The sequence below is a fragment of the Dermacentor albipictus genome, chromosome 1 (genome assembly GCF_038994185.2).
Source record: "Dermacentor albipictus isolate Rhodes 1998 colony chromosome 1, USDA_Dalb.pri_finalv2, whole genome shotgun sequence".
Taxonomy (NCBI): Eukaryota; Metazoa; Arthropoda; class Arachnida; order Ixodida; family Ixodidae; genus Dermacentor; species Dermacentor albipictus.
This window is the reverse complement of record NC_091821.1, coordinates 374,768,830-374,796,096: the sequence shown is the minus strand read 5'-3', so window position 1 is coordinate 374,796,096 and position 27,267 is coordinate 374,768,830. Positions and strand designations below refer to the sequence as shown.

General features: G+C 43.2%; 1 protein-coding gene across 10 annotated transcripts in view; it reads right to left on the bottom strand.

The window, feature by feature from the left end:
• LOC135901762 (platelet binding protein GspB-like) overlaps positions 1–27,267 on the bottom strand; it is a 115,868-nt gene that overhangs the window by 41,491 nt on the left and 47,110 nt on the right. For all 10 annotated transcript variants that reach the window (XM_065431610.1, XM_065431609.1, XM_065431604.1 and 7 more), the window contains 8 exons: positions 24,542–24,741; positions 18,194–18,323; positions 16,278–16,455; positions 14,005–14,087; positions 7,693–7,822; positions 5,473–5,579; positions 5,132–5,385; positions 133–253 (listed from right to left, as the gene is read on the bottom strand). In XM_065431610.1, the coding sequence (XP_065287682.1) occupies positions 133–253; positions 5,132–5,385; positions 5,473–5,579; positions 7,693–7,822; positions 14,005–14,087; positions 16,278–16,455; positions 18,194–18,323; positions 24,542–24,741 (1,203 nt within the window). The remainder of the gene's footprint in view (positions 1–132; positions 254–5,131; positions 5,386–5,472; positions 5,580–7,692; positions 7,823–14,004; positions 14,088–16,277; positions 16,456–18,193; positions 18,324–24,541; positions 24,742–27,267) is intronic.

The following is a 27,267-nucleotide window of genomic DNA, read 5'->3' as shown; positions in this document are numbered from 1 at the left end:
GAGGACGAAGGTGAGAAAGGGCAGTCAAATTTTTCCACGTGAGGGTGAGGTGAGTATGGTACTTGCATCATGAGGATGAGGGAGGAAAAGAAAAAATGAGGGCATTTGCCCACTTATGATGTCAACACAAACCTTGTTGGCAAATATCCTGGCCAAGTGAACAACCAGGGAAAGGTCCATGCCATGGTTTCCAATTGCCCGAATGACTTCAAGCCCTCTTTGCAGTATGCGCCTGACGTCAGCCATCTCGCTCCTGCACAAAAGGCAGTCAATGAAACAGAAATGTGGCAGCCACGTACATCCAGTCAGGCATGACAGGTGCCATAGAGCAAACTTGAAAGACCTCCATTGAGAGTGCCATTATCATTACCACAGTCTGCCACAGTGCACCAAAAATGAAACCAAAATCGAAACTGACAGCATGGAAACCTGAACCACCTGAACCATTAGGCAAATGGACACATGTTAAGGCTCCTCTGCAACTATGGATGATTTTTCTAGGAATGAGATGTTGCCAACACGTCGAGCTCTTGATATTGGAAGTACTATGCTTACTAGGGGTGTGAGAAATTTGAATATTTCAAATAAACACCAAATTGTTCTTGCTATTTCGGTTCAATTAGAAAACTCATTATCTGAAATTATTGAATATTCAATTTTGTTTGACAATAAGGTACAACACTTATTGGAGTCTTGAGGGAGAGAAATCGATGCAAGTGAAGACTGCTCCAACTGATCCTACAGCAGCAGAACCGCGATTGGTAGTGCAGAGGCACCGGTTCCAGAGTGAACACAAAGGGCTGATAACTTCTGCTCAATAATTCCCAATCATTAAACAAGAATGCCTCACATTCAGGCTACTGATATACAGTGGAACCTTGTTATTTGAAACTCCAAGGCAACTGAAAAATTATAAGACAGCCCCTTTGAATATTGTGCTCAATGATGTGAACAGCACAGCATGCAATACAGTTGCTGACCAGTAATTCAGAATCGACAGGGCTGCCTGAAATTACAAATTAAAAGGAGTCCAAAATATTGAATTCACCAGAAAATAAGCCTTCATTTCAAAAACTGACAGAAAAGCTGGTCAACACATTCCTGCACACATATATATATATGCTTTCATGCGACCAGATCAGTCTGTATTATGACCACTGTCATGGTTGTCACAACAGACGGGCAATAGTACGATCTCTAAATGCACCAAACTTCCATCCACTGCAACTTAATAGAGGCTGACCACACTACAATAACCATATGATCTCAAGTTCCTTCACAACAACAAGTGCCCGGCAGTTGCCTCACTTAATCGCCACCTTCTTTCAGTTTTACTACCCAAGCAGCGTGAACAGAACGAGGCTTCAGCCTTACGCATACTTTGGCACAGGCATTTACGGAAACCAGTTTATTATTCAACTAGTATCCCCTGACTACATCCATCTAAAACAATGTGTGATGCTGCAGTATCACTTTGCTCCAATCAACGCAGTATTTTAGGTGCATCTGGTGATGTGCCATTCCCTTTCCTATATACTACCATCATTGTCATGGTGTGCTACATATATATAAAGCAATTGTTCCTAATTTGCAAGCTCGGCTGTTAACAGGACATCCAGTTGTGAAGGGCATTGTATGAGTGCATAAATTACATAAATAAGCCTCAATCTTTTACCGGGCTTCACACAAACTTTACATGCTCATTTGGTGAAAAACTAAACAATATGATATAGGCAATTGAATATCCAAAAGCCATTTGTATTAAATTCTCAAATTGAACTTGATTTGAAAATGTTATTATTGAAACACACTTAATATTTACATAAGTATAATGCTAGCATGAATATAAAAGCAACAGAAGGTATATTAAAAGTAACGAAATTATGGCAGAACCAATCTCACAATCACTGTCAATGGTAATGCAATTAGCATTCAAGCAATATTGCGACAGACCATACTGCTGAAGTCACGTTTATTTCAAATCTGTAGTGGTCATTCTGAGACTTCAGTTGCTTTGGCAATATGTAACTTACACTGTCGCTGGTACCAGCCCACTTAGCTATGGCACTCGCTTAACAAGGTCGCCCATGAGCATGATAACATGACGGCGAAGGAGTGGCGAATAAGGAATGACATTGAACAAACAACAAAGGTGTTATGATGATGACAGCATGATGATAATGAGATGATGATTCTTGAAGTGCTGATGATAGTATCATGAAAACTAGATGACAAAGCCGGAATAGCAAATGTAACAGCGCAAACACATGGTTGCATGTGTTAGCACTGTTACATTTGTCAATTCAAGTGTGCACCGACCCACCCAGAAAAGAAGTTTTAAAGCTGGAATGACAATGGCACGACCATGGCAGCATGACGACGATGAAATGACAATGGTTGCATCATGACAAAAAAAATTAAAAATTAAATTATGGAGTTTTACGTGCCAAAACCACTTTCTGATTATGAGGCACGCCGTAGTGGAGGACTCCGGAAATTTTGACCACTTGGGGTTCTTTAACGTGCACCTAAATCTAAGTACACGGGTGTTTTCGCATTTCGCCCCCATCGAAATGCGGCCGCCGTGGCCGGGATTCGATGCCGCGACCTCGTGCTCAGCAGCCCAACACCAAAGCCACTGAGCAACCACGGCGGGTTGCATCATGACAAAGATGCAATGATGATGATGAGATGACAGTAGCAGCATAATCCCATTAGAATTCTGTTGATGACGACAAAGGCAGCATTATGACAATAGGATGATGTTTTTGAAGTGATGACGAAGGTATAATGACAACAGCGTGACAATGACGGTGTAACACTAACTGGATGACGAAGCTGGAATGGCGATCACAACGGCATCACGACGACGGTAGGGCAACAAATGCCTGACAATGACATAACAACGGTATGAGGACAATGGGATGACAACAAGCAGATGATGATGATTGCGTGACAAAGACGGCATGACGAGAGTCAGATAGTGAAATAGAGTAACAATGATGGTACGACCAAGACTGCACCACAATGACAGTGTGATGAGAATGACATGACGAGAGTCGGATGACAAAGCTGGAATGTTGACAATGCAACAGTCAGGACATCACGACCATAAGCACATACCTAGTAGCCCAAGCTATTAGACAACTTGGCCACTTGATCAGCATAAAATACATGAAGACGACAACGGCATGACGAGATTCAGATTACGAAGCTGGAACGACCCCGACAGCGTCACGATCACAACCACTAGCACATACCTAGTGGCCCAAGCTGATAGACAACTTTAGCCCCTTTGTCAGTGTAAGATGCTACATAGATGGATGATAAAAGTCCGAAGTAGGTAAAAAATGCTAATCGCATTTAAATAAATAGTAATATAGTATTAAGAATGTGATGGAAACTAATAATGTGTAATGCAGCTGTTACTACTCGCTAATAGCGTAGAATGACGGGCTATTTGCTAGAGCAATGCGTACCCTCAAGGGAGCAGCTGCACATCTGAAAAATCCTACACTGTGATGTCATGATATAGGCTCACCCATCATGCTGCTGCACTGGCTAAAACTAAGCTCTCCCTGATAAGATTTGCTCTCATACTGCAGCTGAACTGCTCCATGCCACTGCTCCGATTTTCTTTTGCTGAGCTAAGTTAAACTCTCGCCACCTGCAGAACCGCCTCTCCTGTCATAGCACAATTCTTTCCAACAATGTTCAGTTGCATGGGGGTTCAGCACACTGTACTTATAAGTGCAAAAGTTAGAAAAGGCTTGTGTGTGCTGTGGGGATGCGCGACCCTCGCGCCTCCCCTGATAGCTTGTTTTCCCGCATAGCCCCGTCTTCGTGCGGCGTCGCCGCGTGGGCCGCGGCGTGGCGTGGTACGGCGTTGGAGTGGTACAAGCGTGGTGCGAGAGATGGCGCGAGCGTCGCGCCGCTGCGCGGTTACTTGCGTTCAGGAAAGACAAGGCGCTCTCTGGGGTTCGAGACAGCCTGCGGGACGGCCGTGCTGCACGTGCAGCGCGGCTCTTTCCCGGCGGGTCGACGCACGGCGGGGACGTCTCCCACGTGCGCGCCACCCATGCTTCTGCGAGACCGCCTCGCGTGGCCGCCTTCGAACGCGCCACGATTCGCGTGACTATACACGCGAACGACCAGGCGTTGGGATCCAGCATGGAGCGAACATATTCGCTCGCGAGGATGCGGTGAGTCGGACTTCTAGATTTGTCGCGCGCCCATCAGCATGTTTTGTGGATAGCAACTCGGCTAGCAGGCATTGATGTATGAAAGGTGCAATAAATGCCCTTGTGATTGTTTGCACTACTGTGTTGTCGTTCCTTTGTCCCAAGAGTACGGTGTGAGAACCCCACATCAGACCCCACAGTGCATGTGTGTGGAAGAGGGGGGGGGGGGGGAGTGGAGGTGACTTAGTTTATACAAGGCAAGTGTTATTTGGCTAATCTCGCAATATCTGGATTTACTTAAACGGGGCACAGTGCTTTAGCATTACACTTTGTTTGGTAATGCTATGTATATACATCTGGCGATGTGCTGTTCCTTTCATTACTATCATTATGAGAATGCATAAGACATTATAACCTTTCAAATGTTTCTCATTTATGAGCTACTCAATTGACTGAATGTCCAGTTGTGAACAGCACTAACTGTATCAAATTATGCATATAAGACTTTTTGTTCTTCCCTCCTCCCAACCCCTCAAAAGGAAACCACATAACTTTTCTATTTTACCTTGTTTAGACATTAAAATATAATATTTATCCAATCTGATATTGGAAGGTCTCATCATGCTGATTTTATTTTAAAATTTAGCTATTCAAACACCACTATTTATTAGCAACAGGTATGCACATAACTATAAACAGCAGTAAATCCGTACACTGTTCTACAAACCCTGTTACCTGTATCAGTGCTGGTCTAGTGCTTTCTCTAGAATAACACTCAATCCCAACGAATAGCAGAAAGTGGCATAACAGTATTAAATATTGCTAATGCAGATGGGCAATGTTTTTAACAGTTCTGAAGTCTATACATTGAAAAATACTAAAAGGACTTCCTAACAAATAAATATTTCAAAGCCCCGGCCATGCCTTGGCCGCAGTGACAGCACACTCACCTGCAACTGCTGGCATACATGTGGTATGCGGCACTCCACCAGTCGGCCTGAGAACCCGTGCACAGCTGCATTCCAACATGAGGTGGAAGTGCCAAGGGCCCTTGGCCGAGAGGAAAGGCTTTGCGACCCAGTGCCTGACTCGCGCAATAACAAGTTGCTTCCAGAAATGCTTGCACGTCCACTTGGCTCAACGTTTCGGCGGCCCCAGATGTGAATGAATGCGGCTTCAATGGAAGCTTCTCAAACACTTGCAGCTGCAGCGAAGAAGTGCACGTGGCTCAGTGATCGCTGCCCTGTATGGAAGAAGTGTGAAATGTGCTTGGCTACACAGCCCAGCTTACCTCGAAGCACTGCTCGATGACCGCATGCTTCTTGTCCTGCAGATAACTCCACTGGAGTGCCAACCAAGCCAGGTGGTCAAGGGATGAAGGGTGCAGCCACTGAGACTCTGCGGATGAGTTAGTTCAAAACAATGTTTCGATTTGGCCCTACACAAAAGTCAAAATGGTCATTCCATTGCAAACATATTAGCACTGATGGAGGTCACATTTGACCTTTTGGAGCAACTTTTGAAGCAAAAGAATTATTGTTTTGCAGCAAATAAAATAATTTGAAGCAACCAATGATGCTTTTGTTGAACACAGCCTACACTGTGCTCCACTTTACACAGGAAAGAAATTTACTGGTGAATGCAACAAATAGCGTGAAAACTTAAAACTGCTTGCATTTATTACCCACATATCACACATGGTTGTGGCGTAACAGAACACAAACTCAGCATACAAAAGTTTTAAAGAACAAGGCTATTCTCTCCGCAAAATTTCCCACTAAAACTACTGAAGGTAACTCTGGACCTATTTATTCCACTTTATCTGCCTTTGCTGGTCTAACTTTACAAGCAATCATATTTTTCGATATGCATAAAGAGAATAAGACTTTTTGCATGTGCACAATCATTGCCAATAATTGCATTCATACCATATTTGTTGAATGTGAATAATGTTAAATATAAATACAGTCAAACCTTGATATATCGAACAGCGTGGTGATCATGAAATATTTCTACCTAGCCAGAATTCTAGACATAAAATCACATAAAAAAGCATAGAAAACTTCTTCAAATCCCTCAATGAACCAAGGGCGTGATCGGGGATCGTTGTTTGGAATGCGAGTTCGGTTGTACATCGCGTAATTAGCCAAGGCCACACCGACTTTGTCAGCCGAAAGCGGGCAGTTGATTAAGCCTAGGCCACGCCGACTTCGTCCGCCATGCAAAGTCGGCGCAACCTATACCAATTGCGCGCGGCACAACTGAATGTGTGCTCCGAACAACGATCCCCGATCGCGCCCCAATTGTGGTGCAGTGAATGCTCACTTGAAGCTTCACACAAAGTATTTATGTATTTATTTGGCTGAAAGTACTGCAGCAGTGTAGCCTGCTTCTTATTGGCAGCTGCGTGTTTAAACACGGAGTCCTCAACATCGTCTAAACGATCGTCAAGCGACAGTGCCGCGCTGCAGTAGAGGCATAGACGGGCTAAAGCAGCTACAGCCTAGGTTGAAGTAGGGAGTGGGGCAACATCAGCACTTGCGGGATCAACCTTGGCAGCGTCATCGTTTGGCCACTATTTCTGCTGTGATCTCCAGGTCCGTCAATCAAATTATTTTGAACTGTCAGTAACAACGTATTATGTGGCATCTACTAAGGCATCTATGAGTGAGCCTAGCGAGCGAGCGCTGCAAACCGCCAGTCCTCGCTAGGCACAGCAAGTGCAGGGCACGGCACCGAGGAGGAGTCAGTGCGGCAAATGCAATGCGTCGCTGACGTTGTCGAACTTAACAAGCTGCCGCATGCGTAAGATGCTACGTTCAAATGGCACCCTCGGTGTGATCGATGTGTGCAGCTATAGCGCGCAGCAGTCGGAAACACCCATCAAGCCACTGAGATCTTCGAGGGTGTTGCGGGAAAGTTCACCACCAGTCAACAGAGTGCACGTGGTCTTGGGTGACAGAGTTCGATATATCCATTTTACGTTCGACCCCGTTTTAAAGAAAAAAGAAAAAAATGCATGCAATTTTTAGATGATATAGAAAGTGTTCGATATATGCAATAATTCTATATATCTGTGTTCTATATATCAAGGTTTGACTGTATTAATGGCTATTGTTGAATATGTTGTTAAACATTGTTGAATATGATCAAGTCACAAAATAGTTTAAGTGAGAAGAACAAACTTGAGGCGGATCTATGTACTAACCATGCTGGCTCAACTGCCATGCTTGCAGCTTCTATGGAAACTACGCCAGATTTACCTCTAGCAATTTCTATGGGGAAATACGATGCTCTTGACTGCCTCTTCTCATTGTATGACACTTTGCCCTGAACATGCTGCCATTGGACTAAATGTAAGTGTTCAAATCAAGTGATATTTATAGACTTAGAGCTTTGAATAAAGTGACAATCCAAATAATATGCTTCTTTTATGTGAGGTGCTAACTGTACATCCCAGATGAACACGCTAATGCATAGCCAAAACCCTGGGCCAGTATCTAACACTTACCTTGATCATGTTTATAAAGAGCTGCAGGTGAGGGAAATTCAGTAGTACAATTGGTAAAAGTTGTGTCCTGGAGGAACCATGAAGTCTTGCCTTTTTCATCAAAAATGCTCCTGTAAATCCTGTTTCGAACCTGAGCACACAAAGAGCAAGAAAGAAAGCAATACAAAACAAACATGAACAGCCATTGTTACTACTGTTGGTCAAGAACTAGCAGATAAAGATGGCAACATCTTACATGGGACAGCCTGGCACTGAGGGTGGACAGCTGAAATGTTACAACTATCCATGAAGAGGTAACATTTGGGTAATTTTGCACCATGTAACAGTCAGCAAGAAATATGCAATTTCATCTACAGTGCAAAGGAGCAACAGCAATAGCTTACATGACTGCAGAGATTCGAGAAACTGTGAATAGTCCTTCTTTTCCTCAGTTACATTCCTTGCTTAAATTGAGTCACTGCTGTACATGCATGGCAGCAGAAACAATTCCCAAATGATCAAAGACAAACAGGTACAACAGCAACCTCATTTTTGAAAGACTGCACCGTTCTGGAATTAAACGTCGCCCAGCATCTCCCTAGGGGTGCTGCTTAGAGCACAGGTAATTTTTTCAGGCCTGGCCCATGCTCAAGAGTGCCCATGTGTTAGCCCACCCAAGCCTGGCCTGCCCAAGCCCAGCCCTATTCGACTCATTAGCTTTTGAGCAAAAAAGAAGCACTGTCGAGTACTCTGTTATTGTCAAAATACTGGCCATACACATATAGAATATTATTGGGTACGAAAACAGAAATATGCAATAGACAGAGAAGGAAATACGGAGGGAGAAGCTGGCAGCTATCCCCAAGAGGGGCACAACACCTGCCTACTCTTTAGGAAGGAGGATATAGGAAAAGAAGTTGACGATTATTCACAAGAGGTAGATTTCACATGCATAAATGACTTCCTGCAAACACGCGAACTTGATGCGCTGTTCTGCTGGTAGTCACCTGGTGCCTGCTCTGGTGCCTGTTCTTTGTGCAAGTGCACCCATTTCTTTAAGATGTGACTGTGGAAAAATGTAAGGACCAGAGGGCTCAAAAGATTTATGAGGCGTTCCATACATTTGTGCCAAGGAATCTGTGTTAGCATCCCATTCATAGGATTATTAGATAGTGAATTGCTTACTTATCATAGTAACACAGGCGTCATGCTAGCCATGTACCCTTTTTGCCATTGTGGGAGCAACATGCATGCAAATTTATCTGTTTTTCCCCCTTTCACCTCTTACTACATATTGCTATGCAGGCAATAAAATTGGACAGCTGTTAGTAATGCTCTTTCTATGAATTTTGTGCAGAATAAGGCTTTTCTTTGACAAAAGATGTTGGGATGACAAAAACTGTATGAGGACTATGGCATGTCAACAATGGCATGGCGATGAAGGTGTGTTGAGAATTACATCTTTAAGCTGGAATGACGAATATCAAATGACCATGACAGTATCACAACAACGGTATGACAATAAATGCATGACAATGACTGTGTTATGATAATGATGCTATAACGACAATGGCATGACAATGGCAGCATAATCACAACTGAATGACGACAACGCAATTAGGAGGGAATGACGGACAAGAAATGATGTCAATAGAATGAAGAAGGCACTATGATGACGATGGCATGACGTCAAATTTATGACATTTCTGAAACGATGATGATGGTACGACAGTGTTACGAGAAGGCATGACTACAACAGGGCTAATGACTGTATGATGACGATGGAAGTACATCAGGCTATCTCATCCACAGCTTTATCTCGCAATAAGGCGGTGAAAAACAATTCTTGGCACGCCTGTTGTCATTGACTTCAAACTCACGGCCCTGTGGCAACGTGCAGTTTGGAACTGGATGATCTGACCAATGTAATATTGTTCATCATTCGCACTTAGAAATTTGTGTAAAGTTTTGTGTCCCATACACACTATGAAAATGGCGACATCTGGGCATGCATTTCTAATGCAATAGAAGGTAATAACTAGTAAAGCAGACAAGGAAAACACCATCTGCAGTCTACTGATCTTTTTGGCCAGAGGTTGGAAAATACATTCATTCTTGGTCTTCCTCCCACATATTGAATTTCTAAATCATATTCTGTCAAACTCACTTATAAAAATATTCAAGTGCCAAGAAAATTACACTGTTACAATCAATAATTGTTATACCTTGGCTGCATGAAGAAAAGCAGAGGTGACAAAAATTCAACCATTTTAATTTGAAAGAAAGAAGTACAGTTGAACCCACTTATAGCATTACAGGTTTTAGCAATACTCAGATGCAACAATGACCAGCTACTACACTGTGAACTTTTGTATGTGTTCCATGGTAAAATAAACTACAGTAGAACCTCGTTTAGATGTTCTGGAAAAAAATGCAAGAAAAAACGTACTAACCGGGAAAACGTACAGACAGACTAAACTATTGTTGAAATCTCAATAATGCGAAGTGTCGCGGCACGAGACGCCGATGCGCGTCGAGCTGGTGGTGCTACGGCTTGACACACATCGGCGCATTGGTCGGTGCTGCTCCGGCGCGACGCGCATCGGTGGTGCTCCCGCATTTTCTTGTTTGCATGGGGTCTAGAGGCCAGAAAACATGCACATTCACAGTTTGCACCAGGGAACGGCAGAGCGTTTTGGTTATCGCCTATTAAAAACGTGCGCTACGTTTCCAACAGCACCACATGCTGTGAAACAAATAGATGAAGATGCTTATCGCAATAGCACTGGCTGCGATAGCTGGGAATGCCATGTGCAACGACCCCAGAGGAGATTTGCTGGTACCGAAATGAGAAACTGAGTGCGCACCAGCATTTTCATGCGAGATTGGTGGGCAAGCATTGCGGTGAAGCTGCCGTGGCAGGCGGCTACATACTGTTCTCGATTACGTGCGCCTCGCACATTTTCTTGTTCACATGAGCTCTAGTGGCCGGAAAATACGTTATCCGATTGCAGTTTGGCAACGTATTGAGCGTTGGTGCTGAAAAATCTTGTTTTAAGGGAACACATGAACCGGTGAAAAAAAAGAGCATAACTCTATTGGGTAATTTTTTTATTTGTTTTTGTTCACGAATGCTAACGTTGGCAGCGGGAAAATGTACGTAACGGAAACGTATCGACTTTCTACTGTACTTACTACAATGGTTCCGTGCCGCAGTATAGGCTATAACAATTAAATGTGCCTACTAGGTGTCTAAAAAGAAAAGGAACATGAAATCCCCGAAAAGAAAAAGAAAAGGTACGCCACTTTGCCACACCCACCTTTATGCAGCACGCCTTGTACGGCACACCTTCATCGCTCCTCTCCTGTCTCCCTTACAACTCTCCAATATTAGGGAGAGGGTGGAAGGGAGACTGGAGCGGAGTGTGTGAGGCCGACGATGCGATGAAGGCATGTCGTGTGGGGTTGTGGCACAAAGAAGAGTAACGATGTGGTTCACATTAGAAGAAGAAAATAAACTGTTTAAAAAAGAATGGTCCAGCAGTCTTGGTTGTGGTAAAAACATTTTTTTGTGTGGCAATGCAATGATGGTGTGCCAAGCGGGGGGCATGGCAGAAAGGTGGCTGTGGCAAAGTGGCACACATTATTCCCCCCTCCTTCTCCTGAAGGATTTTGAGTTCTTTATTTCGTTGCACACACCGAATAGCCAGATTTAAATGTTACAACCAATAACACAGCATGGGAGCATTGTAGTAAGCAGTTTATTTTACCATAGAACACTTGCAAAAGTTGACTGCGCATCAGCTGCTCATTGTTATATTGGATATATTGTTAAAACTGGTATCGTTATAAGTGAGTTCTACTGTACTTCCTTCACTCTCACTTCTGAAGTTGAACAGCCTTTCCCAAGTATTATTTCTTTGCCTCACTCCATACTCACTTCAGCTAGAAAAATAAACAAAAAGAAAGAAGGAAGAGAAATAATAATAATAAAGAGAGGACATCACACTCGAACCCACACCTTCACTTTCTGAGAAGTACACTAAAGTTCATAATGTACCCTGTGATTTAGTTCTCTGCAAACAATAAGCACAAAGTCCAGGATTTCATGCACATTAAACGAAGTAACAATGAGCTTATGGGTGCTAACATGTCATTTTGCACAAATTTTGTAATACATTTTATTGGCTCCTACACGTGAAGTCTAGGTATCAAGCGCGAGGATGGATTGGTAAAAAGCACAACAAGAAACTACCATTCTATTTAGAAAAACTACAAGCGGCTGACCACAGTGGTTTTACAAGAGCCTTGACTCATTCCAAGTGGCATACTGTCTATGTTAATCACTGGTTACTTGGGAGATTCTAAGAGCCTTAAACATGTGTGGTGCAGCTCCCTAACTACTAAATCAAGTTCTCTGACATATACTAGTGACTTGCAGGCACCACCAGAGGAATTTTCATTAAACGACGTAATGCAAATGAAACTTTATCAAAAAAGTAACAGTGATTGTTGGATAAATTCACACTCAAATTACTCTGCTTGCAGCTTTGTTCATGCAGTTACTGTACTTGAGAAAATTAAAATCCAGTTTTATCCTATTTTTAAGCATAAAAAAACTTAAACTGCCTTTTCTTTTCTTTCTTTTTACAAGTGGCTAATTCGGGGAACATCCTTTTTAAATATTTCACAAGTTAACCAAACTAATTAACCAAACTACCTGTTATGCAAGTTGAGCTTCATGGCAGATATCTGCAATCAAGAGTGTTGCTGGCAAATTAACTGAAACATCAGCTAGATTGGGACTGCTTATTTTGAGAAACTTGGACCCTATTACACTCTTTAACAAGAAGCAAAGGCACACCTGCCACAAGTTTCAGTTATCAGAATTACACATGTACACCTCATTCTAGTTGGACTATACAGCTGTAAATTTAGTTAATAATAATAACAAATTATCTGATAACTTCTGAAGAAATAAGTGTGAACTTATGAAAGGAAAAAAAGTGGCAGTAGGTGCCTGCTGATGTTTACCAAGAATCAGCATTAGAGTTGGAGCCCAGTTATGCACATATAAATTCAATGTGGAAATCAAGTTCATATATTTATCTAACAGGGTTGCGAGTAGAGAAAGTAGTGAAACGGCCAAGTGGGAGCAAATGGCTTCACAAAGCTTTCCACAAAAAAATTCCATACATCTATTGAGAAAGGTTCGAAAAGTGGGATAAGGAAGGTGCAAAAAACAAGTAGGGTGCAAGTGGAGCAATACAGTATGCTTCTACACACATCAGTCCACAGATTTCTGAGAAAGCACTTCTACAAGAGAGTGTACCATCAACCATAGAGTTTCCTACAAATATTACTAGAGGGAACTCTGGTGCTGCAGTCGTTGTCCTACCATGGGAATGATGGGAAGTACATGGATTTGTCTGATCTTCATGCTTGTGGATTCAGACGTTCTTGTAGCTTTGTATATTAGGCTATATAAATCTTATTGTCAAATATTTCAGCGCAATCTATATTCTTCGAAGTGCAGAACACGTCGGGAACGCGTACAATTGCTATTAATTGCAACGATTGAGCTTGTCCAGGTGGCCAAATCGAAACGCGCCAAGCGTCTCAAGGCACTGGCATGCCCACGATAAATTCATAAGGGCGTTTCATTCGCTTGTCGATGCATGCGTCCGTGGCTTAATGGTTTCAATATCAGGCTTCTGTGCTAGAGTTCCTGTGTTCGAATCCTGCCGTAGGGCAATATTAATGATGTTTATTGAATTATTTATTACGGAATACGCTGTTGAAAATGACGAGTTTCAAAAGTCACAAAGCCGTTTGAAGCCAAAAAGGACGAAGTTTAGGCAAATCCATGTACTTCCCGTAATTCCCATGCTGGGACAACCATTCTCGTTGCAGCTCCCGTAGACACTAGTGCCAGAGTTCCCTCTAGTAATTTTTGTAGGAAACTCTATGCCATCAACCTCACTCTGTGTTAAGTTTTTGCATGGGTATAAACAGTGGACTGTATCCTTAACAGTGAGCCAAATGCCATGAAACCTGAAGTCTAATCTGCAAAAAACTTGTCAGTTGCCTGCGGGCATAATGTTTACAAGAATAATAAATGCTACTATAGCAGCATGCTTAATTTAGTACATCTTTCCAGCGTTGTCCTCCTTTGATTCGGCACCAAAAACAGGTTCAAGGATATGGGTTGACGACAGAAAGGAAGCAAAGGGGAAAAAAAGACAATACATTTAGCTCACTGCTTTGACAGCTCTGACGACACTGTCTGCGTGAAGTGTGTACAAAATCTGGCTGATATCAGGAGTGACTCACCTCGGGTGTGCACACTTCCTGCTTTATGTCAGAAAGCCAGCTACTCTTGTCTTCAGCATTGCAAAGAATGTGCAGTATGTGACCTGAACAAACGGGCAAGGGAGATATTGACATTAGAAAGAAATCAGAAAACACTTGAAGTAAAGAGAGCAAGAAACAAAGCAAGAAAAGCACAGACAAGAAGGAGAACAAGACACAAAGTGTTGCTCCTTATTATTACTGCTCTATCTTCCTGTGCCACAGTGGAGCGAGTGTAGCCTAGTGTACTTAGCCGATTATCACTGCAACGATTACTGCACCAATGCAAGCTTAAAACACAGGAACTGCTGCCTTGTTTCTACAGTTTTAGAACAGATTAAAAAGATAAGATATATATACAGCCAATTCGGTGCTTTGTGATGCATTGGCATAACTAAAGTGCACTATAGGAATGTTCAGTATATGGTGAGACGTTAGGTGCTATCGACACCAATGAAACACAAGCAGCAGAGAGTATAATGAACGTATAGTGCATGCCGTCCAGTCATCACCAATGACAGGCGCACATATTCATTTTGACTGCACTGCACGGTGATGCTACTCCATTTCATTTCTGCTTTGGTTCTCTTTTGTTTGAAAGAGAGAAAAGAAGAATCAAAGGAAACAGAAGCTAAAATATCGCAGTATAAGGCAAGTATGTTAACAATTGTATGTGTTGTCGGTGCCAAACGAAACATGAACACTGGTGCACCTGGTACAGTTTGCACAGTCATCATTAATGCGCTGTCATCTTTTATTGCTTTCAAATAAAAGAGAACTAGAACAGAAACAAAAACATTGCAGTACATCGGAAGCATCTTCGCACAGTGCATTCAAATTGGATGTGCGCGCCTGTAAATGGTGATGACTGGACGGCATGCACTATACCTTCAGTTATGCACTCTACTGTTCGCCCTTCATTAGACACGAATAGTACCAACTCAATATTGGTTACCACTTGATCCATTTCAGTGCTGAGTTCAGAAGCAGCGGTGCTCCAAATGTATACATCATGGCTTGCTCTCTGAATATACTAAATGGAGGTTAAATCTGCAAGCCCACTGTTACTAGATGTGTCTGCTAACAAAAGCTGCTAAAGCTCAACACAAAGCATATTGTGTTGGCCCAGTGCAGTGCCACTTGTTTGTGGTTTGACAGGCAAGCAACAAATAGGCAGCAACCAATGCTGTATTGCATCCTCTTATTCACTTTCTTTTCTACATGGTTCCCTTTAATGCCATGCTAATTTTACACACAAATCACACCAACCCTAAATTAGCTTTTGACATGAACTTATAAACTGAATTTTGCTTACAGAAGACTCATGTGTGGTAATTCAAATGCTGACCAATAATTCACACATACGTGATTATCTGGACAGCTTTGTGGCACCGCCACTGGCTTCACAGACTACATATAAGAACTGAAATTTCTGACACCTTACAACGTGCAGTTCAGTACTTCCAATTCTCCCTGTGTAACCGCTTCATGATTCGGACATGAAGTCATGAGGAAAGTAGGACATTTTTGCTTTGATTCACTGCTGACTATGTTGCTGGCACCTCTCCAAAACCAAAATTAGTGAAGCCTAGTTGACACAGTAGTCAACAACTGCGCCCAAATTACGAGACAAGCCAAGCCAAGCCACCAAATTGTAAACGCTCTATCTATGGTTTGCTGTGCAAGTTCCATCATTTTTTGCATAAACTTTTTGTTTCATTATGTGTTTAACAGTAACATGGTACCAGACAACCTCTTTGAACGCAATTATGAATTTTTATCACTTAGAATCATAAAACAGTTTTAGCGGGCATCAACTCCACACATGGTGGCTGCGCTGACAAGGGTGACAATTAAATGAGGGAAGTGCCAGACAACGACTGTTGCAAAGTAACCTGCGATAATTGGGCTATAGGAGTGTGGTCAACCTCTGATGGAGATACAGGATGGAGATACAGGATGGAGATTCAATACATGCACTGACTACATTCGTTTATCTGTAGTGACAGCATGACAATGATTAAAATAAGGACTGACCACAGTGCACGCAATTGCATGTGCATGAAGCAATGCATTCACAATCTTTGTTGGCCACTTATAGATTAAAGTAACATATTTTCTGGAGAATTTCGTACTTTGGTCCCCCAATTATTCAGATTTTTCAGCGGTCCCCACCGAGTCCGAATGATCAGTCGGTGGCTGTGTTCACCATGAGGAGGTTCAACAGCATAGAGGCATGTCAAAGTGCTATTCACCTGAGACGGAAAGCCGGTGATGTGCTCGGAGGCAGATATTGTGGTAAAGATTTCGCTCCCCTGAATCCAGTGCTAAGAACCAGTCTTCCTGGGACAGGGCACTAGGAGGATGCGCTGCATAAGCATTCAGTAGCAACGCTGCAGCCCAGCGGTGTGCCACTTGCCAGTTGCAGCTCACCTACAGATTAGGTGAAATGCAGAGTGGTGTGTCTACATCATGGGCTTCCAAACTGAGTTCTGACATTAAAAGTGTTGAGATCGTGACGACAAGCACACTGGCCACAGTACTCAAGAAATGCCATCACTTGATAGACACTGTGCATGCACATGACACAAACATGGCTTACATTCTTTACAGTGGCGACAGTATCCATTCACTCGGAAGGCCGCTATTTCTAAGATCCTGCAAGTACTGAAAACAACGCTGACTCACCTTCACCCGTTCCCACACATTTGCAACTTTGTACAGGAGTAGACATGCTGTTTACATGCAGCAGTACACATGAAGCTGTAGATACATTCAAACAGGCACATTATATGACCGTGTACAAAGATTTTTCAACCTGGGCCTAGTAGAGAGACTCATTATCAGCACCAGTCGAAGGCGCAGCAGTCAAATGAAAACCATGTCAAAGTAGAATAAAGGCGAACATTGATTTTATGCTTAAAGGAAACATGATACTCATCATAGTACACTGAGTGCTGTTTTTACCTTTATCATTCGTTAACAAACCCAGTAAAATGTAACCACTTGAGTGACTAAACATTGACATTATCAGAATGACTATGCATGCGTAAGCAGGAGGCCGTACTGGGGTTTCTAAGCATTTTTTGATGGCCGACGGTGTTTTAAGCAAAGGCACGGAAAGACCTAGTTCACGTGCTAGAGATTTTAAAAAAATTATGGGGTTTTACGCGCCAAAACCACTTTCTGATTATGAGGCACGCTGTAGTGGGGAACTCTGGAAATTTTGAGCAGCTGGGGTTCTTTAACGTGCACCTAAACCTAAGTACATAGGTGTTTTCGCATTTCGCCCCCATCGAAATGCGGCCACTGTAGGCGGGATTCGATCCCACGACCTCGTGCTCAGCAGCCTAACACCATAGCCACTGAACAACCACGGTGGGTCAGAAATAACAAATCCGCAAGCTAAACTCACTGCAATGACACCAGCAGAACATCACTGTAACTTTGGCTACAATATATGCAACCACTTTCATTATTATTAGCAGTATGATGCTTCTGCTTTCCAGACCAATTGGAAAGGAGACCTAGGTGATAAGTGACTAATCGATACAAATGTGACACGAGATGCAAAATGGAAAAGATCATGCCCCTGATTGACAGAGACAGCCATGATGTCATCCTTTAAATAAGCAGTTCTTTTCTAGTAAACAAACACAGTAGTAAGCAGCACTTTGTGACGAACCACCTTTTGTAAGATAGAGCCCACAGAGGACTGTTATAGAAAACGCATGACTGCCCGGCATGTGCTGCACACCCTCAACTGAATGTATAGTTACTGTACATTCACTTGAGGGTGTGCACTAACATACAGGACAACCTCAAGCACAAAATGTGAGTGCAGAGGAGGAGCAGCCGTGCGCTCACTTTCCCTCTCAGGGCCCCTGCATGGATACGCCATGTGCCCTCGCACCAACATATGCGCTTTGGTTGTCAAACGACTCAAAAGATTGTTGGCACAGCATCCATTCCCAAATTATAGTGCATACTCCTGTCAGCAATATTTCTGGGAAACAGGTTCTTTAAAATATGGCAGGATAACTGAAAATTTAGTCTGTAGAAACCATGTCCTGTTGGAATTTAATTGACAAACGTCCGCTGTAACAGGCATTTTCTGTCAGACTGTGCAGTCAGAGAACAGAATACAAAAGAAAAAATGACAAGAGCACACCTTCACGGGGTTCTTCAGCACCAAGGTGGCCATGTGGAGGTAGAGCTGGGCAGTAAAATGCTGCAGTATAAAGTTCCAGGAGCCAGATAAGAACTTCTTCTTGTGTGCCTCCTTGAGTAGGTCATCCAAGCTACGAGTCAACAGAAGTTTCAACAGTGACTTTTCCTCGCATGTATTACATATAAAAATATTTTAGTAGCACTAAATTTTGTTCAATAGACTAACAAAATCTTTAGGAACATTTATTCCTTGGCACTTTTTGGCACCCTATACACCTGTCAAGCACCTACAATCATATTTCACTATTATACAGTAGAAATTCATTGATACTGTCCCATTTAATATGATTTTCCAGCACCAACTCTCGAAAACGCAAAAAAATGACTTAATACAGTTAAGCTTCTTTTTAACCATTTCATGTGTTCCAGGAAAGGACTACCTTTTTTGCACAAACATTCAGTATTATCATCAAATTGCAATCACGTCATACATTCTGCGGCCACTAGATCACATGTAAACGAAAAGGGATGCGAGGCACATGCGATTGAGAGCAGTAAAGACTCCTGTAATGGCAGCTTCCCCGCAGTACTCCCTCACCTGTGTCACATAAATGTGCCACCACGTATTTGGTTTCTGGTACTAGCATATAGTCTCATGTGTAGTCATGCGTCACCATTCACAGATATCACCACCAACCGCTTGCAATAAGCATCTTCACCTACGTGTTTCAAAGCCTGTACAGCGTTGGAAGTGTACCGAGCACTTTTAATAGGTGATAACCCAAAAGCACCGCCACGCGGCGCAAAGTGAGTGTCATGTTTCACTCTGGTGGCACCAAGGCATCGTATTTCAGCTTTGCCAACGAGCTTGATTTTGTTTCAGTTCCCCATCGCTGCGAAAATGTGTGTCTTGGGTCGCTCAGGCCCCACGAGCTCAACGTGTGTCAGCATTTCATGCCACAACAATTCTCGCCTAATGGGCACATAGAAACTTCCAACCAAAATGCTCTGCCAGAAGAAGCTGCTGGCCTAGGCTGAATTTGAAGAGCATGAACGTAAGCTTCCCAAAGTCGCAAAAACGACAATGTGCAAACTATTGAAGGTGCATGGCAGTAAAGCGCATCAGGCACTGGAGCATGGTGGGTCTGGAACACATGTCTGGCGTGTTCTCAATAGCACATTTAATCATAAGCAGTCATCCCTGCTGGTTTTTTTAATAGTCATGCATGGGCAGTTAGCACATCAAAACCCTCAGAAAGGCTCTGCCAAGTTCCATTTTTTTTGTACTAGCTGGCTTCCTCATAGAAGCAAAATGCATGATAATCACACACGCTCTTGAATTGTTGGCACATAAAAATTTGTTGTATCAATTCCCATTCACAATGTTAAAAAATAATAATAATAATAAAAACCCCGACCCCTGCCTTTTGCTGCCTAAACACTAAAAATAAAAGCAAGTTGAGCAGAATTAGTAAATTATCCTCCGATACTACCAAAAACGGGCCACTCTTACTTCGGGAGAATGCTTGACAAGTCATAAAGCATGCAAAAACAAAACATGGGTGACACAGCTGCTTGTAGTTTTAGTACTGCCTCATGATGGCATCATGATTTTTGATGGCGTCTGCCAGTAAGCAGCTAATTTTTTATCTTTGAAGGTAGACTACACTGTATTCTAAAGGATCTAAAGATAGCTTACAAAGCTTCAAAAAGTTTTACTGCGTTAAAACAGCCCAAACACAATAAGTTAGAAATCCATGGCATCATGCTAACATATGAAATTCAATAAACAGAAGTTCAGCTTTCATTTCCTTTTCTAATAGCTCCTACCATAGAATTCATGGAAACAGAGTTCTAAACAATACTTTAACAGTCTAAACTGATTTAGCATTTCTTTTTAGTGTCCCTTAAGTGTCTCCTTACAATCGCATGTTGAGAAAGCCACACTAATGCCTGGAAAAGTAAGCTATCACAGGCCTCAATGGTACAAAAACTTTGAAATGTCAATGATACATAGTAACCCAGCACATGCACATGGATACTTCAGTTTGCACTCATCATCATCATCACTCTATTTTACGTCCACAGCAGGATGAAGGCCTCTCCCTGCGATCTGCAATTATACCCGTCCTGTGCCAACCGATTCCAACCAGCGCCAGCGAATTTCCTCATTTCATCGCTCCACCTAGTCTTTCGTTGTCCTCGATTGCGTTTTCCTTCTCTTGGTACCCATTCTCTAACCCTAATGGTCCAACGGTTATATTACATGACCTGCCCAGCTCCATTTTTTCCTCTTGATGTCAATTAGAATATTGTCTATACCCGTCTGCTCTCTGATCCAAACTGCTCTCATTCTGTCTCTTAACGTTATGCCTAGCAATCTTCGTTCCATCACTCTTTGCGCAGACCTTAACTTGTTCTTCAGTTTCTTTGTCAGTCTCAAGTTTCTACCCCATATGTCAGCACTGGTAAAATGCACTGATTGTACTACACATTCCTTTTCAATGATAATGGTAAGCTTCCAGTCAAGAGCTGGCAATGTCTGCCGTATGCAATCCAGCCCATTTTTACTATTCTGTGAATTTCCTTAGCATGGTCAGGGTTCCCTGTGATTAATTGACCTAGGTAAACGTACTCCTTCACAGACTCTAGAGGCTAAGTGGCGATCCTGAACTCTTGTTCCCTTGCCAGTCTATTCATTATCTTTGTCTTCTGCGTATTCATCTTCAACCCTCTTCTTAGACTCTCTGTGTTAAGGTCCTCAATCATTTGTTGCAACTCGTCTCCAGTGTTGCTGAACAGAACAATGTCATCTGCAAACCAAAGGTTGCCGAGATATTCGCTGTCAATCCTTACTCCTAAGCCTTTCCAGCTTAGCGTGAATACTCCTTCAAACACCCACCGAATAGTATTGGAGAGATTGTGTCTCCCTGTCTGACCGCTTTCTTTATAGGTATCTTCCTACTTGTGTAGAATTAAGGTAGCTGTGGAATCTCTGTAGATATTTTCCAAGGTATTTACGTAAGTGGTCTGTACTCCTTGATTGCGTAATGCCTCTACGACTGCTGGTGTCTCTACTGAATCAAATGCCTTTTCATAATTTATGAAAGCCATATAGAGAGGCTTATCATAGGTTACGGATTTATCGATTACCTGATTAATGACATGGATGTGATCTATTGTAGCTGAGTATCCCTTCCTGAAGGCAGCCTGTTCCCTTGTTTGACTAAAGTCCAGTGTTGCCCTTATTCTATTGGAGATGATTTTGGTAAATATTTTATATAATACTTGGAGTAAGCTAATGGGCCTATAATTTTTAAAATCTTTCACGTCTCCCTTTTTGTGGATTAGCATGTTTGCACTCTTCCAGTTTTCTGGGACCCTTGCAGACGACAGACACTTCGTGTAAAGAGCCACCAGTTTTCCAAGCAGTATGTCTCCTCCATCTTTGATTAAATCGACTGTTATTCCATCCTCTCCTGCCGCTCTTCCTCATTTGATGTGTTGCAAGGCTCTTTTGACCTCATCGCTAGTTATAGGAGGAGTTTCTGCATCCTGTTCATTACTGCTTCGAATGGAGGTATCGTGGCTCCTGTGGGTACTGTACAAGTCAGCATAGAACTCTTCCGCGACTTCTACTATGCCTTCGAGATTGCTGATATTATTCTGCTTATCTTTCAGTGGATACATCTTGGTTTGTCCTATGCCAAGTTTCCTTCTCACTGATTTCAGGCTGCATCCATTTTTTATGGCTTCTTCAGTCTTTCTCATGTTATAGTTTCGAGTATCTTCGCCCTGTTGATCAGTTTGAAAAGTTCCGCAAATTCTATCCTATCTTTTGAGTTGCAAACTTTCATTCTTTATCATTTCTTTAATAGGTCCTTTGTAACTTAGGAGAGCTTGCCTACTGGTAGCCTTTGTGCCTTGCCTCTTACTTCAATTGCTGCCTCTGAAGCTAGCCTAGTTACAGTTTCAATCATTACCTCTACGTCATCTTCATCTCTCTGTTCTAAGGCTGCATATTTGTTTGCAAGTACCAGCCTGAATTTGTATGTTTCTACCCTTACTGCATTTAGGTTGGCCTGTTTCTTCTTGACCAATTTCACTCTCTCTCTTCCAACTGAGGTAAATCCCAACCCTCACTAACCTATGATCACTGCACTTTGCCCTACGTAACACTTCTACATCCTGTACTATGCTGAGATCGGCATAAAGTATGAAATCAATTTAATTTCTTGTTTCACCATTAGGGCTTTTCCAGGTCCACTTTCTGTTGCTACGTTTGCTGAAAAAGGTGTTCATTATTCACAGCTTATTTCTTTCTGCAAATTCTACCAGCATCCCTCCTCTATAGCACTCCTAGGATCGACGCCGGAGTTGTCAATCGCTTGTTTACCAGCCTGATTTTCCCCCACTTTTGCATTGAGGTCACTCATTACTACAGTATACTGAATTTGCACTTTTCTCATTGCTAATTCAACATCTTCATAAAACTGATCTACTTCAGCATCATGGTGAGTGAATGATGATGATGTGTGGAGTTTTTTGGCTCAAGGGCCAGGTTTGGCCAAAGAGTGCCAAGCCGCGAGTGGGTTGGAACGTACGTAGGCTTGTACAACCTTTAATATATACCTCTCATTCAGTTTGATTGCGACTACTGCTACCCTCTCACTAATGCTGTAGAATTCATGAATGTTGCACACAATGTCCTTATGGCTTAGGAATCCTACCCTGTATTGCTTATCTGGGAGACCTCCATATCAGAGGGCATGGCCATTAAGCAGAACTGTATAAGCCTCTCCAGTTCTAATCTCACTAAGGCCGATGATATCCCATACAATGTTTGATAGTTCCTCAAAGAGTCCTGCTAAGGTAGCCTCACTCGACAGAGCTCGGGTCAAGTGAGGCTAGCTTAGTTTGCACTAGTTGCGCTAGCTAGTTTGCACTAATATCTCACAACTTAAGCCATTCAAAAACTACATTCAATGTACAGTAAAACCTTGTTATATTGAAGTTGAAGAGGGACCCAGAATCACTTCGGTATATACATTATGACATGTACAGCAATATGAAACTCTATGAGGATAACAAGGGAAATTTGATTTACTTTATTATATATTATTTCATTATAGTATCCTTTTTTCTTATGAGGAAGCTTGACTGTATATGACAAAATTCGAATGAATGCAAAGTGCTTTGTGCCTCCGAATCGTTCGTTATACAGGTTACTTTGTTGTAAAGGTCACAGACTTCACTGTCCACAATAGAATCGGTACACAATTCACTCCTTGCTGTAGACCTTCTTTCATGGGTGCTGCCATATTGCATAGGCAGTGATGCCATCTATGGGCTGTCAGCATGCTGGCTTGGGGAAGTGCTCCATGTGAGCACTCATGTCTACTAGACCTGAAATGCGTGAGAACGATGTCGGTGGCTGAGGCAAATATTTTGCAGTGAATGGCGTTTATATGTTTCGAGGTTGCATTAGGGTGCACATACAGGAGCACTCTTATGTTTCAGTTTTTATGCCAAGCAATGAGATAGTGGGAAGATATTTCTAATTAACGCTGGCAATTCAGGGACGCTGCTGTTATCCAATGAATAAAAACCAATGAATACAGCTGAGATAGCTTACAACAAGCACACACACTGCATCTGATGATTCATGCTGTATGTTTGTGCAGCCAAGAAAAGTTTTCGCATACTGAAGTTACCACTGCACCGAAAGGCTGCATAGTGGCTCTTCCGACAACGCCGTATAAACTGACATCATGTAAGTTTCATGAAGAATGAGCTAAAACATCTCCAGATCGTTCTGCAGCACATGATGACAACACATTCAAGCGGCACTGCGACAACTCACACAAGCCAGAGAGGTGGAAAGGCTAGCCCTGCAGTTTTCTCCTCACCCAATGAAAAGGTCTATACAGGTAATTTCATTGTAGAGGCGTTTGTTGTGGAGGTGCTCACCGTACCTCAAAATTCAATTGTACCTGCCAAGCAGATGTAATGGCACCTACAAGCTGGTGTATGCATAAATTAGATAGGGCTCAGAAAAACAATGTGAATGCAAATGACATAAAAACAGTACCAATCAGTTATACTGTACAAGGAAAAGGTACTTATACAGACTACTTAAGCCATGAAGCAGAGAAATGACTTGTAAAGCAACATAAGCAAACAAAAAGCAGACAGTTTGGCAAGTTAACATTGATATTTTAAAGAGTACAAACAGGATGAATAAAAGGCAGTAAGAACACGTCAGTGTCTGTACTTCTTCCAGTGTTTTCATCCAGTTTGCATCACTTCCAATATTAGAAACATGCATGTGTCTGAATGGGCCACTCACGATTTAATGACACTGACTGCATCATCCAGCAAAGATTGTTCCCCCTGCTTGTATGGCTCTATGTCTTTTGAACCAGACACAGCAAACAGTGTTGAACTGTTGGGGTTGTGCAGCATCAAAATGGTTAGCTGGTCTAATGTCAGCAAGTACTTCGTCAAGAAAAGCTCGTCTACTGGGCCAGCTCGATCCTGGTGGTATGCCTGTACAGAGAGAGCCAAAAGTTTTCACTGAATTGTATAGAACAAAAGCTTTTGAAGAGGAAAACCAGAACATTCCATCAGTCAGGTTGGCTGATCAGGGCACAACCGCTACATTAAAATGTGAGCCCCATTTCAGAATTCTGCATGTTCAGCCTACTCAGAGGGCTTTAGCAATGAGGGACAAGGATTTTAAAAAGCTGACACCACTGTAAAGATGAGGCATTAAGATTTTATCCAGTGGAAAGCAAGAGAATACATAGAGAAAAACGCAACAGTATGTGAAGTTCAAGGAGCCTAACAAATGCAGGCCTCTATAAGAGAGCTCATACAAGGTCGCAAAAGGTCCCTGGAATAAATTTTAATTTAGCAAGGGAATGATCATTAATGCGCTGCCGTCTGTAAAGTGCAGCTCCCTAGGTCAGATACCATCTTGAGACAATGAAGAAATTCATAAACTTTAAACACACACAAGGAAAAAAGATGGAATGACGTACAGTATCATTTCACTACTGTGAAAGTGCTACAAGTTTCTTCAGCGCAATAAAGGATGAAAAATTAAGTTTCCCTCAATCTATGTATGTTTTCTTTCCACACGTGCTACCTATTGATTCCGTGTCATCTATTATGTGTACAAATAAGCTGTCTTACAAAGCAGGAAATGCCTGCAATAATGCCACCAGATATCGACAATATGTCACACAAATGAAAATGGATGTGCTATCGTGCTCAGTACGAGCTACAATGTATGACAGCTATGCCACAAGCTTTTGCATTGTAGCTCATACCGAGCGCGATATTATAATTTTGCCCTATATAATGCTATAACTTAAAGGGACACTAAAGGCAAATACTAAGTCAAGCTAAAGTGATAGATTAGAGCTTGAGAATCTCCAAGGTATCAATATTGTTACGTAGGAAGACACCGACGAAAAGCTATTTACAAGTATATTTACAAGGCAATATGCCGCAGTTGACCAAGAGGCAACAGCCCGCGCTAGCTTCCAATCGTCGTCTTCGTCTTCTTCCTGCGCGGCTCTTCGTCAGTGGGAATACGACCCCGTAGCATTACCCCCGGCGGCAAAAGCGCCGTCCCGGAGCGACTAAAGGCTGGACTTGGAAGCAGTGCAGAAGCTCTTGAGCCTACTGACGTGCACGACATCACTGGACGCCAGAGTAGATGACGAGGTTGAGCTCACAAGAGCAATTTCATAAGTCACAGGCGTCACCTGGCGAAGCACGCGGTAGGGCCCTGTGTATCGCGAAAGGAGCTTTTCGGAAAGTCCAACGTGACGACAGGGCGACCACAGGAGCACGAGTGCACCAGGCGAAAACTGTACGTCACGGTGGCGGGCGTTGTACTGACGCTGCTGCGTGGTTTGCGAGTTCGTCAGTCGAGCACGGGCAAGCTGGCGTGCATGATCGGCGAGGGCGATGGCGTCGCGCGCATACTCGGTTGTTGAGGTCGCAGCAGGAGGAAGTACCGTGTCAAGGGGCAAGGTTGGTTCGCAACCGTAGAGTAGATAAAATGGAGAAAATCCGGCGGTGTCGTGCCGGGAAGAATTGTAAGCAAAGGTGACGTAAGGAAGGGCAACGTCCCAGTCGTGGTGGTCCTTCGAAACTTACTTGGACAGCATGTCGGTAAGGGTACGGTTTAAGCGCTCTGTCAGGCCATTGGTTTGAGGATGGTATGAGGTAGTCAGCTTGTGTTGAATAGAGCAGGAACGCACAATGTCGGCGATAACTTTCGAGAGGAAGTTACGACCGCGGTCAGTCAGCAGCTGTCGCGGGGCGCCATGCACTAAGATAATGTCACGCAAGAGAAAGTCCGCGACGTCAGTGGCGCAACTGGTAGGTAGAGCCCGCGTGATAGCGTATCGGGTGGCGTAATCAGTTGCGACGGCTACCCATTTGTTCTCAGAGGATGACGTGGGAAAGGGACTGAGGAGGTCTAATCCAACACGAAAAAACGGTTCCACAGGGACGGCGATCGGCTGGAGATGACCGGAAGGTAGCACCTGAGGCGTTTTCCGACGCTGGCAGGGATCACAGGCAGCAACATAGCGTCGGACGGAGCGAGCAAGACCAGGCCAATAGAAGCGGCGGCGGACGCGGTCGTACGTGCGGGTTACGTCAAGATGTCCTGCAGTGGGTGCGTCATGCATCTGAAAGAGCACAGTCTGTCGTAGATGTTGTGGCACGACAAGAAGAAGATCAGGGCCGTCAGGGAGGAAGCTCCTTCGGTACAGAATGCCGCCCTGGAGGACATATCGGCGAACGGATGCGTCGGTAGGTGCAGAGCGCAGACGCTCGATGAGTACTCGCAGCGATAGGTCTCGGTACTGCTCATCGGCGATGTTAGCGAAGGCAGACACAGAGAAAATGCCATCGGCGGTACTACTGTCGGCGTCGTCAGGCCCGTCTACTGGGTAGCGAGACAGGCAGTCAGCGTCCTTGTGTAGTCGGCCAGATTTGTAGGTGACAGAGAACGAATATTCTTGGAGGCGTAAGGCCCAGCGACCAAGTCTT